General features: G+C 44.7%; 3 protein-coding genes across 3 annotated transcripts in view; all 3 read left to right on the top strand.

Moving 5' to 3' along the window:
- EAH_00006280 (hypothetical protein, conserved) overlaps nucleotides 1–1,261 on the top strand; it is a gene marked incomplete at both ends in the record, with an annotated part of 35,619 nt that extends 34,358 nt beyond the window's left edge. The window contains 3 exons of the mRNA XM_013396206.1: nucleotides 83–229; nucleotides 513–727; nucleotides 1,024–1,261. Coding sequence (XP_013251660.1) covers nucleotides 83–229; nucleotides 513–727; nucleotides 1,024–1,261 — 600 coding nt within the window. The remainder of the gene's footprint in view (nucleotides 1–82; nucleotides 230–512; nucleotides 728–1,023) is intronic.
- A 2,351-nt stretch (nucleotides 1,262–3,612) lies between these two features.
- EAH_00006270 (hypothetical protein, conserved) lies at nucleotides 3,613–6,026 on the top strand (the record flags this gene model as incomplete). Its single annotated transcript, XM_013396205.1, has 5 exons — nucleotides 3,613–3,649; nucleotides 4,863–4,966; nucleotides 5,135–5,244; nucleotides 5,394–5,558; nucleotides 5,720–6,026. The coding sequence occupies 5 exons, from the start codon at nucleotides 3,613–3,615 to the stop codon at nucleotides 6,024–6,026; spliced, it is 723 nt and encodes a 240-aa protein (XP_013251659.1).
- Nucleotides 6,027–9,104: 3,078 nt separating this feature from the next.
- Nucleotides 9,105–11,097, top strand: EAH_00006260 (ATPase, AAA family domain-containing protein, putative; the record flags this gene model as incomplete). The annotated part of the gene is made up of 4 exons (XM_013396204.1): nucleotides 9,105–9,198; nucleotides 10,290–10,426; nucleotides 10,624–10,751; nucleotides 11,094–11,097. 4 exons carry the CDS (start codon nucleotides 9,105–9,107, stop codon nucleotides 11,095–11,097), a joined length of 363 nt encoding a protein of 120 aa, XP_013251658.1.
- Nucleotides 11,098–16,450: the final 5,353 nt, after the last annotated feature.

Here is a 16,450-nt window from a genome sequence, read left to right as displayed (position 1 = left end):
TGTTTTATCTTTCATAACCTACGGTGCGTTTCGTTCGCTCCTTACTGCCTTCTTTTGCTCTGTCTCTGGTGTGTGCTGCCAGCTGTCTGAGGGGTTCGAGGCTGTCTCCCTCCTTGCATGGGGCCTCCATCAGCTCGTACCGCGCCCTCTTCTTAGAGCGTTGCTGCGCCCTGACGATCTCCGACTGCTTGTCTGCGGTGACCCCGACATAGATGTGGAGCTGCTGAAGGTAAATGGCTGCTGCTGTGCTGCAATGTTGGGGTTGTTGGCACTATGCTGCTTCTTTCTATGGATTATGTCTCACTTCTCAGAGCTCTACTTGTTGAGCTTTGGGTGGGGCTTTGCTTTGCTCCTGTGGACTGGTCTAGGGATTGTTCACGTGTTTGCTGCTGCTGCAGTTGTATGCATCTTATTAGTTCTCAGAACGGGGTGTCTTGTTTCTTATTTCGTTTAGAGCAACTGGATGATGGTGAATGTATACTGCACATCTGTGGTGCGTTGTGTACGTACAGCGGAACTGCAAAGTGGTCTGGGACCGCTGCAACGACAGAGAGCGCCAGCTAGTGGGTTGGCTGTGGGAGGCTCTGCAGGGATTCAGCGCTGCAGAGCGGCGCCTCTTTTTGCGATTTGTTTCGGGGCGATCTCGGGTGCCGCAGGGCTGGACTTTGGGTAGTAGTGCAGGGAGTGATGCCTTCCCAACGCGGAAGTTCGAGCTGCATATCATGAGGTGCATCATACATAACACAGAATGCGTACAAGGCAGTTTGCTACAAAGCAAGAATAAGGAACAAATGCAGATAATAGAACGTGTTGCATTAGGCGGAACTCCCACACACGTCGCTTCCTGCTCAGTGCATGCATTCACAGACTTAGTTGCTGTTTGTCGGTGTAGACAGCACATCTAGCTCCGGGTAGTGATGAACAGCTGCAACACTGCATCACAAGCGTGCAGGGTACTGAAGCGTGTGGCGAGTGACCTAGTTGCATGTGTATTCGTTGCTTTGGTGTTTGTATTATTCGCAGAGACGAAGAGGCGCTGGAAGCGGTAGACACATCTTTCTCGGGCCCCCGGCAGGTTTCTGGGCAGCGCGTGGACGACCGTCTTCCCTCAGCGAGCACCTGTTTTTTCATGATGAAGCTTCCAAAGTATTCTTCTTTTGCTGTACTGCAGACCAAACTACGCACAGCCATTACCTCTTGCTTTGAAATAGATCTCGATGCCATGCATCACAACGCAAACGCCCAACACCATGCGGGATGACAACGCGCTGGATGCTATAGCTGCAGCAATACCAGCTGCAGCAATACCAGCTGCAGCAATACCAGCTGCAGAAACGCCAGCTGCAGTAACAACGGCTCCAGCAACAGCTGCTAAGCAGCAGCTTTTTCTTGAAAATGTCGTAGTTGTCTGCTGTCTGCAACTAAGGGAGAGCGAACAACTGGAGCTTTTTTATTAAAAATTGCAATTTTACTCGGGCAGTTCTGTTGCAAAAACAAGGCGTTCAGATCAGTCTAGGCCCATGCAAGCACAGCAGGATGTGTGGATAGGTTGAGGCAGGACGCTGCGTGCAGTGTTGTATCAGCGCTGTAAATCTGCGTTAGATGTAACACAGTAGCGCCAGCAAACTGGAAGTGGGTATTTCATGGTTATGATTACGCCCAGAATTTAATCTCTTAGGCTCTAAGAATTGAAATTATCCGGCGTTTCTGCGGCCAACCGACGGTTAAGGCAGACGCTAAGCCTACAAATTATGAATTAACAGTGCAGGGTGCCCTAAAGTATTGAAAACAGGACACACCTTGTTTGAGAAAACGAAGTCGAACCCCTCTCGCACCCATAGCGCATTCACTTGCAGAGATGGGAGTAAAACCACATCACAGCACGCTCTGCTACTAACGAGAACGACAATATATGACAGTAGCAACTGTAGCTCTAGTTGCATTTTTTACGACGAATGTACAACTCCAGAGAAGGGAGAAATCCCTCCTAACGCGCACATCGCAGGGCACGCCATATATCGGCGGCTGGCAAGGACGGAGGCATTCCTCAATATATATTTTCGCTGCAAAAGGCATCTGCCCTTGGATGGGAAGCAGATACCGCGGGTGCTGCATCGGCAAGAAGCGACCAGCCATTTGGGATTTCCCCCCAGAGGGCAGAGCCTGATCAGTTTCCACTTCCCTACAACAGAAAGGGGGCTGTACTTTCTCCACAGATCTTTGAGAGTCTCTATAGATCTTTTTTGCAAAGTTTTTTTTCTTACGTGTCAGTGATATCTCAGTGCTATGCATGAGGACCCCCCCTATAGTTGGACAGTCCGCTGATTTCATCCGCCCGGAGAAACCGTGCGGTGTTACCAACTGCAGGTTATCGTCGATCCTAGCTGAGAACCGTCGCGAGCTGCAGTGCAATCAGAGGCGTCGGATAATAGTTACCAAAAATCACTTGAGTTCTCCTCCAATCCTCATTTGTTCTGCGCGGCAACCAACGGGCCTACGCCTCATAAGGAAAGGAAGCGGCCTCTCATGGGGTGTGATGCACCGTGCTGAAATAACTAGTGCTACAAGGCGCCCCAACATGCATATACAACGGAACCCTTTCTACTGCATGTACTAGCTCTGTAGACACTGGTTAAACTATTGCTAGGCCTTCATTAGCCAGCTTGTACGCAAGTAGAAATACATGTTCGAACTTCACAAAGAACATGCTATAAAGTAACTATATTACTAGAGTATTCAATCTTATCCGGGGACCTTCATGAGCTGTCATCGAGCAAGAAGCCGTAAGGTAAGATCTAAATAATAAAACAGATATCCTTTCTTTTCCAGGCTTAGCATGCCTCGGGCATATGTCTAAGCCAGGGAAGGCGGGCAGCGCAAATCGTTACGACCAATGCTGCTATGTATCCGCACATGCAAGAACAACCGAATATCGCTTTTTTGTCCGCACTAACAATGTAGATAATTCCCGCGCTGCTGCTTGCCCGCAGACTGCCCACTACGGCAAAGTCAGTTCAGGAGGGAACATGTTACATCTTACGTTTTCTTTGCCCTTCCAATGCACGCAATACTGCTTTAATAAATTGTTAATCAATTACTAAGGTTCCACTACCGAGCAATCACGCATACATGGGAGCATGCACTTACTTCTGAGACACAGGGCTACTCGGTTCTTCACACCGCTGCACATTGTAAAAGGTATTAGAACAGAGTAGTCCTTTACGTCTGTAAAGTTGACAATGACTCATGCAGTTATCTTTAAAATATAAAACTTAATGCAGCTGGACAATACGGACGTGGCTTCGTGAAACTGGAAGGATTACGAAGATGCCCGCCTGGCTGCGGGGAAGGAAGGTTGGGGCTTTTTGGGGGGCAGCGCGGGCGGCTGCCGCTTCAGTGTCCAATGGATCAAAATCATCGGGTTTCGAAGAAAAGTAAGCCCTTGTTCTTTTTTTTTGCAGGCAGACTTGAGTTTCTCAAGCGTAGTCTGTCCAGAATTGAACGACTGCCCTCCGATTTCCGTGGGTGACGTCCCAGGTGGGCTGTGCGCCAGCCGCCACAGAACCAGTTCCCGCCTGAATTCCGCTCGGCATTTCGGTAAACTTCTAGGAAATGAAGCCAGAGTGGAAGCAATGGCTCTTAATTGCCGGTGCGTGTAGCAGCAGCAGCTGCCCCTCCCCCCACGTTGCAACCGCTTCCGCTGCCTTCGCCAGCAGATTCTTCTCGTTCTGATTTTACTTGTCCTGGTATATACCCGTATTTGGTTATAGCAAAGCACCTGTTAGCCATATCTGCACAGGAGATGAGGAGGAATCGCCCTTTGGTTTGTCATTTTGTAGGGCGGGGCTGGGTCTTGATATGCTGTCTTGATGTCCCATACAAAGACAATGCTGCTGCATCGTCTCTTTCAATCTTTTCCGCCTAATCTCGCCTCTCGAAATACTGCTCAACAGCCTTTTCAGATTTTAGTTGTTATAAGGGACGCAGTCTCTCCCGAGCCTTCCGAAACAGATGGATGCGCGTCGTTGAGCTGCGACACCATAAGCCGGTTTCCATGTGTGATATTCCATTTCAGTGGCTTGCGACCGACGTCAATGAGTGCATTCGCCTTTAATTTGTTTTTTTAGCTGCTGGGATGACAGCATTGGGCCCTGACGCCTGATGAGGCAATAACTTGCTGTGAAAGGCGAGTAACTGATTGCAGACGTCTTCTTGCATGGTTTTCTGTTTCAGTGGTCTTCTCAAAGCCATACCACTTTATTGGCGTCTTCGTATTAGTGTTGTAGCTGCTCGGATGAAAGCATTGGGCCCTGACGCTTGATGAGGCATTGATTTGCTTGGAAAAGCGAATAACTGACCGCAGACCTCCTCTTGCACGGCTTGTCTTTCCACTGTTTTTTCTTCAAATTCGCACTGGTTTTTGTATTTATTTTACCATTCGATGTTTGTGGTTTTTTAAAGCTTCTTTCGATGTTGCTGATGATAGCATTGGGCGCCGAAACTCATGAGGAGGCGTTTATTGTGCATGAAGCACCTGAGGGCACCAACTCGCATTCAAATCGAAATATTTTACTTTGCAGCGTTGGCCATACATATATATATATATATATATATATATATATATTTTCTGATGCGGTTCCATAGTGCATATCCAGTGCCGCTGTGATGATAGCATTGGGCTCTTACGTCATTCTTGGGGAGCTTTTTTTTCGCCTTCAGAAAGCGAATGACTGATTCAAGCGGCTGCTTCCCTTTGTGTGTTTATGTGGCTACTTGAAGTTGCATCAACGTGCAGTTTGCATAGTGTTTTTGCTGCTCGGCAGGGACGTAAAGTTGTGCACTGTTACGAGCATTGCTTGCAGGTGGGGCGGCGGCAACTGGTGTCGCACTGTATTACCTGCTTAGAGAGGAAGGGCCAGGTCGCAAGGAGAGTGAGACGGAAGCGAAAAAGTTCAATACAAATGAGGTAAGCGGCACTTACAAGTTGTTCTGAAGAACCTTCCAGTGCGTCTGCACATGCATGCACACACACTTTTATCGTTGTGCGTATCTATTAAGCCAGTTTCTTTTGTGCGTTGGTTGCCGCAAGAGGATATAGAAGGGCCGTGTTCGGTGCGAGTTGTGTTCCCTGCAGGCAACAAAGGAGCAGGTGCTGATGGTGCTCCGAGATATCCTGAGCACTCAGGAGAAGATGAAGGGGCTGATGAAGAAGTTCACGCAGAAATTTGTCGAAGAGGATTACACGTAAGTGAGCAAAGGAGAAGCAGCTCGGGAGCTTCTATTCTTTGGGTCAGTTGGCATTCGTCTGTCATTATTGTGCACTGTTCGTAGTTTATTTATTGGGCTTGTGACTCTATGCTTTATTTTCTATTTTTTGAGGGTGCTGCTTGCAGCTTTGAAGAGGCTTGCGCCATGGTGGCGAAACAGCACCCAGAAGATCCGCTGAGCCGCTACGGCTTGACAATGGCTACTTTTGATGGACTACTTGACAAGTTCCAGCAAGAACCTGAGGTGAAGGCCGCAGTGCTGAGCATAATGGGAGCCGCCTCAACCCCAAAGTAAGCGCGCGGAAGGATTTTTAGCAGGCTTCTCCACTCTAGTGTACGCGGGTACGGGGAGAAGCGGTGCCCTTGATGATTACTTTGTGGGTTCTATCAACTTTTGTCGCAGAAGGCATTAATGCGCAATAGGTGTTCTTTGTTTTTCTCGTGCGTTTCAGTCCCAGCCCGGCAGCCTACCAGATATCAACAGACCGTCTGATCAAGGTGCACGAGTTCATGAGGGACGAGTTGCAGAGCTTGACAGCCGAGGCTGGGTCGTGGCCCAAAGCTGACACCAAGGTTATAACCCTGGCTGCCCAGGCGTACGTGGGTGCGAAAGTACAGAAAAAGTTTGGCTTGTCTGGCGAGGATATTGAGGGTGCAGTGCTCCTAAACCACAAGGATCTTGCATCGAACGCGAACTTCACAATGGTCAACATCGCCATACAGAAGACTATGAACGATTTGATCGATGCAGACGCGTAGCGATTCCTCAAGAATAGCACTGCAACGATGTTACAGCGCGCCAGCTGCGCAAACCAACACAGTGGGGGCAGGCGGTGTTTGCTTTCGCCGTGTGCCCCTCGGCGTGGGGCATTTGGCAAGCCTTCGGAGCGCGTGCATCTGACCTGCTGCGCAGCCCGGAGGTTCCGGTGGGTTGAGTTGGATGTTTGCGTTGTTTATTGTGGAGGGGAAAGTATCCCTATAGTGATGAAAATTAATAGTTGGAAGGAGTGGCGAGGAACTGCGTGCAGTCTACCAGCTGCGTGAAGTACATTATCAAGGATGTCAAACTTTTTGCTCAATTTTTCAAGCGTTGTAAGACCGAGTTGCTTATGCGGCTTGGAGCTTGCTGTCCAACGCATGTGTGTTATTGAAGAACGTAACGAATGTATCCGAGGGTCCTTTATACTTTTCGTGGTGATGCTGCACATTTTGTCCGCGCCATGGGACGAGAAAACAGAAGAGCTTTGCTCTTTTGAACAGACTTGAGATGGGATTTTTTCAATACATCTTTGCTTTAAGCGAAATCCCTGACGGAGGTAGATGCTTCGGATCCATGCGTCGTAGTTAGACGATTTTGTCGCTGCTGGCGCGCCGTCAGGCGTTACGTTGAACCTTGAGGTTCTCTCTCTCATCTCTCGTGGAGGTGATTAGTGATTTATTAGTGTACCTGATATGCATTTTCCTTCTCACCGTCTCTGGGTGACGGTTTATTTTCTCGACCATATTCCTTTGCCCCGGGGCCTCAACCCGGGTCCAATTTGTCTTCAAATTGTACCTGAAAACTACAGTTGCTGTTGGCCGTTTGTTAAGGACGGAGGCACAACAATTACATTCCTGCTTAAGGAAAGGCGTGCCTCTGCCTACTTTCCGGACCGCACGCAGACTAAGGAGGCATTTTGACAGGCGTTTCAATCTAGTTTCGTCCCAGCTCGGTAGGGAGAGAAGAATTAGTAGAATACAGAAACGCGAAAGCAACGGAACTACCGGTCGCCCGACACATAGCAGCGTATGTCCTTTGGGTGTAGATGCCCAATAGTGGACTAGGCACTTCTAGATAGCGTTTCATTCACTCCAAGGTTATCCATTGGGGAGAGCCAACTTGTTATCGGCTGGGCAGCTGAGGGGGGCATGAAGAGCAAATTGATGGAGCTCGCTTCGTTGGTGAAAAGAGAACAAAGGGCAATCCCACCGCCCTAGATAGCACTCCTTTAGCTGAGAAAGCCGGGGAAATGACGATTAGCTCGGCTGTAAGGCTACAATGTTTCGGAAATTTGGCCTGCCCATGGGAAAAGGAATAAAATAGTAAACGGTAACAAGGCTCCGGGAAGGGATGGAGATGCCGTGATAGTGACAAGCGGAAGGATGAACAGTGTTGGCACGGAAGCATGGCAGTCAGGTAGATCTTTTGGCCTTCATTGAACCTGCGGCTCTACGAAAGGGATGTTGTGCATGAGAACAGCACCGGTGCACCCCCACCGTGAATGCCTAACTCTGTTTGTCAAAGGCCGGGAAGCTGAAGTCGTGGTTGATGCTACGGTGCATTGGTACAACTTCTCTCAAAGTAGCTTCCGGCTGGATTTCCACAGTTCTGTACCAACCTCACCCTCGAAGCAGCCCCACAGTGTGTTATAAGCTACCCTTGATTTTGAAGTGGGCGTTGGGGGACAGGCGGACGAACTGCAAAGCACGGATCAACCATCTACTAGCCAGCCCCTTGGGCACAATCCGCAGATGGCGAAAATGAACGACGAAGGATGCGCGCATGCATATCGGATGAAAAGCCTGTATGCTGAACACAAGGGCTTCGTTTCCGCGACTCAACGAGTGACTGAACAAAACTGCGGTGGTTGAATTCGCCACCGCATTTTTTCATATTCCAGTGCACGGCGAAGACGGGCAAAGTATTGAGTTTAGTAATGGCACTTGCACTCTAGAATACACATCTAAGTTGTTTGGTCTCGTGGATGACTTCAGCAAATTGCAAGTGCAGCACAATCAATCGGTTGCTGGGGCCACTCAATGGGGTATGGATGGTGATCTGAATGAAAGATGTACAAGTGCTCAGCTGGAGCGTGTAGACGTAGTTGCAGCGCCCCTAGAAAGACGCTAACACGCGTGAAAATCGGAGAATTAAGCGGGGCTAATGAAAAATAATTTCTATGCTTCTCCCGTGGAGTGTACACAAGCGGCGAGAGTACCTTCAGAGAGAGACATCCACTGCAACAAAAAGGCCGTCAATCAAGGATACACCTGACGAAATGTTATCAAGATCAGATAGCAAGAGTTTTTATGTTTTCTTCGTTGCTTATGAATTCCGGGTTCACAGTCAGGTGTATAAAGGCGATTAACTCCAGCCTACCGATCAGCTACTGTGCTTCGCCAGTGTGGTAGTATGTGATGCATGCTATACTTGAACAATTTACTCTAATTTGAGCAAATGCATCAAAAAGCATTCTCGCAATGTTTGCCTTTTCGGTTCATCCTGCTGCACTGCAAGGCCCAACTCCTTCTGTATAGACCAAAGAAGACATAAATAAAGTACGAATAGAACCAATAGAACGCATTGTGTTCAGATAATTTGCATAGTCAGCAAAGTGAAGAATCCTGCATGATATGACAGTAGATCCAAATTATTATGTATAAGGGCTTTCGTCCGTGCTTGAGCGCTAGCTCTTGCAATCAAGCATATAATCCCTCCATTCTAAATACTTCTTTAACTTAAAAAGACCTCTGTTCCATATTTTGTCTAAGTTGCAGCTCTCGAAGGTCAAGAGGGCTATGGCGAAGTAATCCCACGACTGAAACAGAGCACTCGCTACTCGTTTATTCACTAAGAAAAAAGGAATATAACATTCATTCTCGTACACATGATTGACTCCTGATTCGTTATATAGGAGGATTCAGTCGAGACTGTTAGGGAGAGCACTGAAGAACGACAGCATTAAGAAAGCGCAGCCGACGAACGCTAAGAGTCACATCTCACCATGCACCTAAACAACCAACCCAACAATAATAGCATTTCAAAAAGGATCTATCTTTGTTATGGAGAATATTCAGATGTTCTGCGATGCTGCCAAACCACCAAGGATGAAAATGAAGAGCAGCGATAACAAAGAATCTGCACGCGTGCCGCAGCTTGTGCTAAGATACGGTAATAGAGAATACTCGCAGTTTTCATATGTAATGAATATGCGATTTTACAGCTAGTTTATATCAATTGTATCAGCAACTTGTACTTGTTTCGTGGTATGCATGATCAGCCTTCAATAGAGGGGAAGAATACCCAGAGGGGCCCCTCCTTCGGGGCTTTGGTTCCGCCCCACGTTAGATGAATTCGGGATTGCTGTCTTCTCTTTTTCTTTTTTACCCTATTCAAATAAGCGACTTTTTATGCGCTTTTAACACATCTTTAGGGGGAGATTTCGCTCTTGGAAAGGGGGGGAAAAGGAGGGTCTTGTAAGGCACCCGGGTCGAGGCATCATCGAGATCTGTCCTTCCACACTATAATTCACTGATTTACTACTAAAAACTCCTATTTTTACCTGTGAAAAACACCTATATTTGATTTCTGGCGTTTCGTTTCAGCATTTCTTTGGGTTACAGGTGTGCGCATAAACCCCGGCGGATGTGTCCACCTTTCCCTGCACTGACCGTTCAGGCTTGTCAATAGTTTTTCATTTGTTTTTTGGCAGTGGAGGACGCCCAACTGGCTCTGTTTCTTCGAAGCGTGCGGATTATACTCGCACCGCTTTCTTCTTTTTCGTCGTCTTCTTATCTTTTTGCTTGCATAATCATTTTTCCCCTTAAAACAAAATGTATTTCCCCTCCTTCGGCGGATCGCCCGCTGTGCCCTCAGCGGCATTGCCCAATGCTGTTCCAAAGAAAGGCGAAGAGGGCGACAGCATTACTGGAAAATGTGAGCCGAGAAAACAAATATTTTCCCCTCTTCCACGCCTACAAGAACCCCTTTCCCTGTACTCCCTCAATCAAAAACAATTAAGGCATTTCTGCTGCATATTCTTCTTTTAAATGAAGTCTGTTTCTGTCTATGGCGATACCTGCAGCCTATCCTTACACCAAGATGAGGAAACTTGCGCTTTGTGAATCTCCTAGGCGTGTTCCTGCAACCCTATCGTGCCACTTGTTTCTTTCATTTGTAGGTTGTCGTTCGCATTTCTTTTATTCGTTTCATGTTATACTTCATCTTTCTTCTTCTGCTATTATGCTTGCTGCTGGCTACAGTTGACCCCACTGCCTTAGAACGCGGTGCAAAGGCTCTCAAAGAATTAGACAGCAGCCCCAATGCAGCGCGGGCTTTCGAGGTGATAAAACTGCAGGAGATGACGAAGCAGAAAGAACTCCAAAAAGAAATGGAACAGGTAGGAAGTGTACAGCTGTTTATTTGCTATGTATATATATATAATACAAGCATTTGCAAAATAACAAATAAAGTATATGAATGAGCACTTGCATCCGTCCTTTCTTGCTACTCGCTGTAGGGTTTCACCACAGCAAAGGTTTAGTAGGCATAATAGACCTCTTATTAGCTGCTTCCTGTCTTGTGCTTGTTACTCAGATTGCTGCTGCTCGGGCTCAAGCCCAAACAGAGAGAACACGAACAGAAGGAGAAGAGAGAAGAAAGACAATCGATCACCAGCAGGAGCAGGAGAGGGTTACCGCGCAGTATAAAGCAAAACTCGAGGCGTAAGATGGCTACACGCAAATCTTATCATATATCGTTCTTCTTATGAGTAGTTATTACTTGTTGTTATGTTGTGGATTGTTTTATTCTTGTTATTTGTTGTCCAGTTCTTCTCTCATTATATAACTCGTTCTTTTTCCTATTGTTCAATGTTTTTTCCCATTATTATGACAAACTATTTTTCTCCTTCAAGAGGAATGGCGAGAGACGTCTCGTGAGGTTATTCATATTTTTAAAGATGCAGATCAAGGCTCTGCATATGTGCATGCAGATGTTTGCATGCCTGAGTGAAGGATGCATGCGCAGCAGAGTTGTTATGAGCGTTCGTACTTGTGTTTTTATAGGTAGCACCACCAAAGCCAGTCTCTGTATCCGTCCTTTCGTTCTTGTTTGTCTGTTTTCTTTCTTCTTACTGATTTATTCTGATGCATGTCCACGTGTTCTCTTTTCTGTTACTCCGTTTGTTGTTGCAATAAGACGGGTAGAAGGTTTCTATCTTTCTATCTTATTTCTTTGGAGCGTCTCTGCTTTTTAAATGATTTCTATCATTGTATTTCCTTGTGGTTTTGTACCTAAAAGGAACGTAGACCGGTAGCCATCATCGTTTATATCCACACTGCACTCTGCCAATGAGTATAACTATCATTTCTTCCCTTTGAAATGATTGATTTCTCGCAAGTTTATGAGTACATAGAAGCCGCGCATGCACAGGCGTATGCCCGCCTAATACTAACTTGTGGACTAGTGTATTCAATACTGTATGTAACGTTTGTATGGGGCTGTAACCTCAGGCACACTGGCTTGTTTCTTCTTTGGGGTTTCATGTAAATCCTGTTTGCGTGTTTATTCGCTCGTACATCTTTTCTTTGGATTTGCATTATATTCATTTTGTTGTTTTTCTGTTTTTTTCTCTCTTACCTTCTACTGTGCTTTGGCTGTTTGTACACCACCGGTTTCATAGGGAGGCGTATCAAAAGAAATTGCAAGATCAACAAAGACAAAACGAGGAGTGGCTGCGACAGCAACATCAGCAGTTCTTAAGGCAAGAAGAACAGAGAAAGAAGACAGAGGCTGTGAGCAGCTGTAACAAACAATAGGCCGCCTTTTCATCTGAATGATATATAGTAAACAACCATAGTAATATTACTATTGTTACTACTCTTATTATTATTACTAGTAGTAGCAGTATTAGTATTAGTATTATTAGTAGTATTATTATTTGTTGCAATGCCGATTATATGTGCATGCGGGTATATATGCAAGCCATACGATACTGCAAAGAAGCACATAGCAACCATGAGAGAACCCCTGTCTACTTAAACTGTTTTTTCTTCTTCACTGTGTACAGTCTTGGCAGCTGCAACGCGTTAGATGATTTTAAAGAGCAAATGATTGTTTTGCGTCTGTCTTTGGCTAAATTGGGTCTTAGGAAATGCTGGAAATGAGGCGCCAGCAAATGAGAGAAGAAAAGGCACTTGAACAAAAATTGCAAGCCGACAGAATCCGTGAGGAAGCAAAAGCGAAAATCTTGCAAGAAAGAGAAAATATAGACGTACACCTCAGGTAAGCAAGAAGGAAAAAATATGAATGGATACCTGAAGTGAGGTATGCCAACGGCATATATATGCAGATATACGATATTATATATATATATATATATATATTCTCTACATATGTACGATATTACATATGCATATATACACGATATCATATATATATACATATATATACGATATTATATATATATATATATGGTTGTGTTGTGTTGTGCGTAGAACTTTGCGTGCCAAGGCAGCCGAGGACCGGAAGACGAAGTTGGAAAGTCTTCAAATGACATTTGGGTCGCTTGGCGGTGCATTTTCGCGTTTAATGTCTGATAAGGCGCAATTAACAACTCTGGTTTGTCTATTTGTTTGTTTGTTTGTTTGTTTGTTTGCCTTTTGGCCTCTCTTGTTTGTGTTTGATTTGGTTCTTTCTGCTTTGTTTTGTTTGCATGCACTTCTTTGAGGGATTTTTTCTTTCTTTTTTCTGTACATTCCTTCTCTGTTTCGCTTATTGCTTTTTATGCTGTGTTATCAGCTGCAGTTTTCTTTTCTTTTTGTTTGCACCTCACTGAGTTGGTGTATATATATATATATATATATATATCTTTTCTTGCTTCTCTATTTTTTTTCGTCTTTGCTTGTGAGATATATGGGCATATACACATGTGGTGATAGGGAAAGACCAGCAAACAGCTTTGCATCGATTTGCATGCAACAGCTTCTGTTCTGAGCCGTACGTATACCCTCCTCAGTATTTCTCTTTTATTCTCCTGCGCAGGTTGGAAGTCTCACTGCTTTAGCCGCTGGCGTTTATGGCGCAAGAGCAGCCGCCAGCCTGGGGGCCCGTTACTTTGTAAGTCTTTAGGGTTTAAGGTTTAGGGATGAGGGTTTAGGGGTTTGCTGATTTAGGGTTTAGGGTTTGGCCTGGACGCATCTCTGCGATTATACGCAGTTGCAGTAATCGATAAGCAGCAAACCTTCGTTTTGTTCTAAGCCCAATGCAAAGAGGATGTGCCGTTTCTTTCTTCTCTATTAATTCATTTATTCCTTCTTTTATATTTCTGTCTTCTTTCTCTCCTTTATGTTTGTTGCTCCGTAGGAGGCACGAATGGGAAAACCCCCTTTGGTTCGGGAAACCTCTCGCTGGACATTTACTGTGAGGGTTTAGGGTTTAGGAATTAGGGCTTAGGCTTTACGCTTTTAGGGTTTAGGGTTTATCTGAATCTCCTGTTTTAAGATTTTAGGAACAGCATCAGAAGCAACAGTATAATATTCGCAGCAGAAGCAGCAGCAGCAGGGTTATATAATATGAACTGTTTACTGCTGCGTGTCTGTGCAGCGTTCATTCTTCTCTCCTTTGCGCTTTCTTCGGGGTCGGCGTCAATCTGCTGCTGCTGCTATTGAAGAGCGTTTGGTGTTAGAGAAAGAATTAAGCGAGAGGCTCCGCTGGACTACGAACTCTCTCTTAACAGCGAAACTTCATGGAATAGCTTTCAGACATTTGCTGCTCTACGGACCCCCAGGCACAGGAAAAACCCTCTTCGCCCGCACGTAAGCAAGCAAAAGAAACGAAAACTACTTATTACACATTGCCACCAGGTGCAGCAGCTGCTGCAGCACACCAGCAGCAGCAGCAGCAGCAGCAGAAGCATACAAGCAGCAGCATTAGCAGCGGTAGCAGCATCCGTTGTAGGAGCAGTAACCACAGCACTAGGCACTAGTGGCAGCAGCAGCAGTAGCTGCAGCAGGAACAGTAGCAGCAGCAGCAGCAGCTGCTGCTGCAGCAGCAGCAGAAGCAGCAGCAGCTGCTGCTGCTGCTTCGTCAGTGACAGCAGATGGCTGGCTGCAAAATCTTGTTGTTTTACTCACTGTTTTCGTTGCTTTGTTTTGTTTTCCTTTTCTTAATTTTTCTGTTTCTTGGGTGTTTGTTGCTGCTGCCTTTGCCTCTCTTTAATTTCTTTTCTGTTCTTTTCTTTTTGCTTTTGTTTGTTTGTTGTTTATGCATTTGCTTTATATCGAGGTATCGGCAAGAAATAACTTCCTTTTTGTTTCATTATCGCTGGTTTGTTTATCCATTTGTTTGTTTTTTGCTTTTTATTCGTTTGTATGTCTACATATACTTCTGTTTGTTTGTTGTTTATATTTATTTATTTGTTTTTTATATATTTAATTATTTGTTATTTGGTATTTGTATGAATTCATTTGATTGACCTTCCCTCGCCAGTTTGTCTCTTTGCTTATTTATTTATTTATTAGTATTTATTTATTTATATTTATCTATATTCATTTATTTATATTTATTAATATTTATGTATATTCAGGCTGGCTAGAGCGTCTGGTATGGACTATGCAATAATGACTGGGGGCGATGTGGGGCCCCTGGGGCGCGACGGTGCTGCGGAGATAAACAAATTGTTTGCTTGGGCGGAGAAGAGTAAAAAAGGTTTAATTCTTTTTATTGATGAAGCCGATGCCTTTTTAAGACAAGGAAGAGGCGCTGTTACTGCAGCAGAAGGCATCAGTGAAGATACAAGAAATGCTCTCTCTGCTTTTCTACACCATACAGGAACAGAAACAAACAAATTCTGCATCGTTCTCGCCACCAACTGCAAAGAAATACTCGATAGAGTAAGATACACAGCAGCAGCAGAAGCAGCAGAAGCAGAAGCAGCAGCAGCAGCAGAAGCAGAGAATACCATTAGGCAGTGTCTGTTTTTTTCGTATTCATAAAGCGAACCATATTGAATAAAATAAAAGTAAAATAATAGTAAATAGAATCATTCAAGCAGAGTTACGCCGCTCGTATCGCTAATAGCCCAACTCATACACACAATTTAAATGCAAAAGCCGCAAATAAACCCTAAATAAATAAATAAGAAAATAAATAAATAACATAAACCCTAGTAAAATAAATATTCAAAAACCCTAGATATATCAACACACACATAGGAGATGAATCAATAAATAAACACAGAGCCTTTGTGTTTACATATAATATATAAAAGGTAATACTAAGGAGACAGCAAATGCAGAAAAGTAAAATAAGAAGACAACAAATGCAAGAAAATAAAAACTGTTTTTTCTTTTGTTTTGCAGGCTGTCTTAGATCGAATTGATGAACAATTTGAATTCCCTCTGCCTGCAGCCCCCGAGCGTCTGCGAATGTTAAAACAATTTATGAGACGATATTTAGGTTTTGATGTAGCAGAGGAAGAGCAGCAGCAGCAGCAGCAGGATGGAACGGCGGATTCAAAGACGAGCACTAAGCAGCAGCAAGAAGCAGCAACAAAACAAACGCACAAGAAGAAACAAAAAGATATACAACTTGTTGTAGATAAGCAAATCGATGAAAACTATCTGAAGCATATGGCAGAGAAGACAGAAGGATTCTCTGGAAGACAACTCGCAAAGGTAAACCAACAAATGTTGCAATTAATGCACAGCAACAGCAGGAGCAGCAGCAGCGGCAGCAGCGGCAGCAGCAGATGCTGCTGCTGCTGCTGCTGCTGCAGTAGCGGGAGTAAAAGCAGAAGCAAATATCCAGCAGCAGCAACAGGAGCAGCAGCAGGAGATGCACAAGTGTTATTATAGTGTTATAAAAGCTTTATTAAGTACAGTACACAGTGGAAGCAAGACAGAGAGAAAAAATCCAAATAAAAATGCATGCAAATATAAAGCAGAAAGCGTAGAAAATATCTTTAATTGTGTTTATTATATTTATGTGTATTTCATTTATTTTTTTGTAGAAACGTGTTGTTGGTATGAAGTGATATCTAAGGATCTCCTTTTCTGTTTTGCTGTTGCTGCTGTTGCTGCTGCTGTTCCTACTGCTGCTGCGCTTTGCACTGTTGTTGCTGTTACTGCTGCTGCTGCTTTTGCTGCTGCTGCTGCTGCTGCTGCTGCAGCTGGTGCTAGCGATGCAGGCTGCAGCATTCGGTTCTGGGGCGAACACATTAACAAAAGGAATGGCCGACGCAGTATTAAACTTTAAAATAAAACATTTGAAAGAAGACATCGAAATGTTGGAGAGAGAAAGAACAGAGAATGAACTCAAACGCATGCACTATAAATAAATAAACGGTGCGCATGCATTGCATGCTTCATATATATACATATATATATATATATATATGTTTATCTTTATATCTGTATATATA

This window comes from Eimeria acervulina, genomic scaffold (genome assembly GCF_000499425.1).
Source record: "Eimeria acervulina Houghton genomic scaffold, Eah_scaff27, whole genome shotgun sequence".
In the NCBI taxonomy this organism is placed as follows: domain Eukaryota; phylum Apicomplexa; class Conoidasida; order Eucoccidiorida; family Eimeriidae; genus Eimeria; species Eimeria acervulina.
Note: the sequence above shows the minus strand (reverse complement) of the source record. Positions and strands in the feature narration are given on the sequence as shown.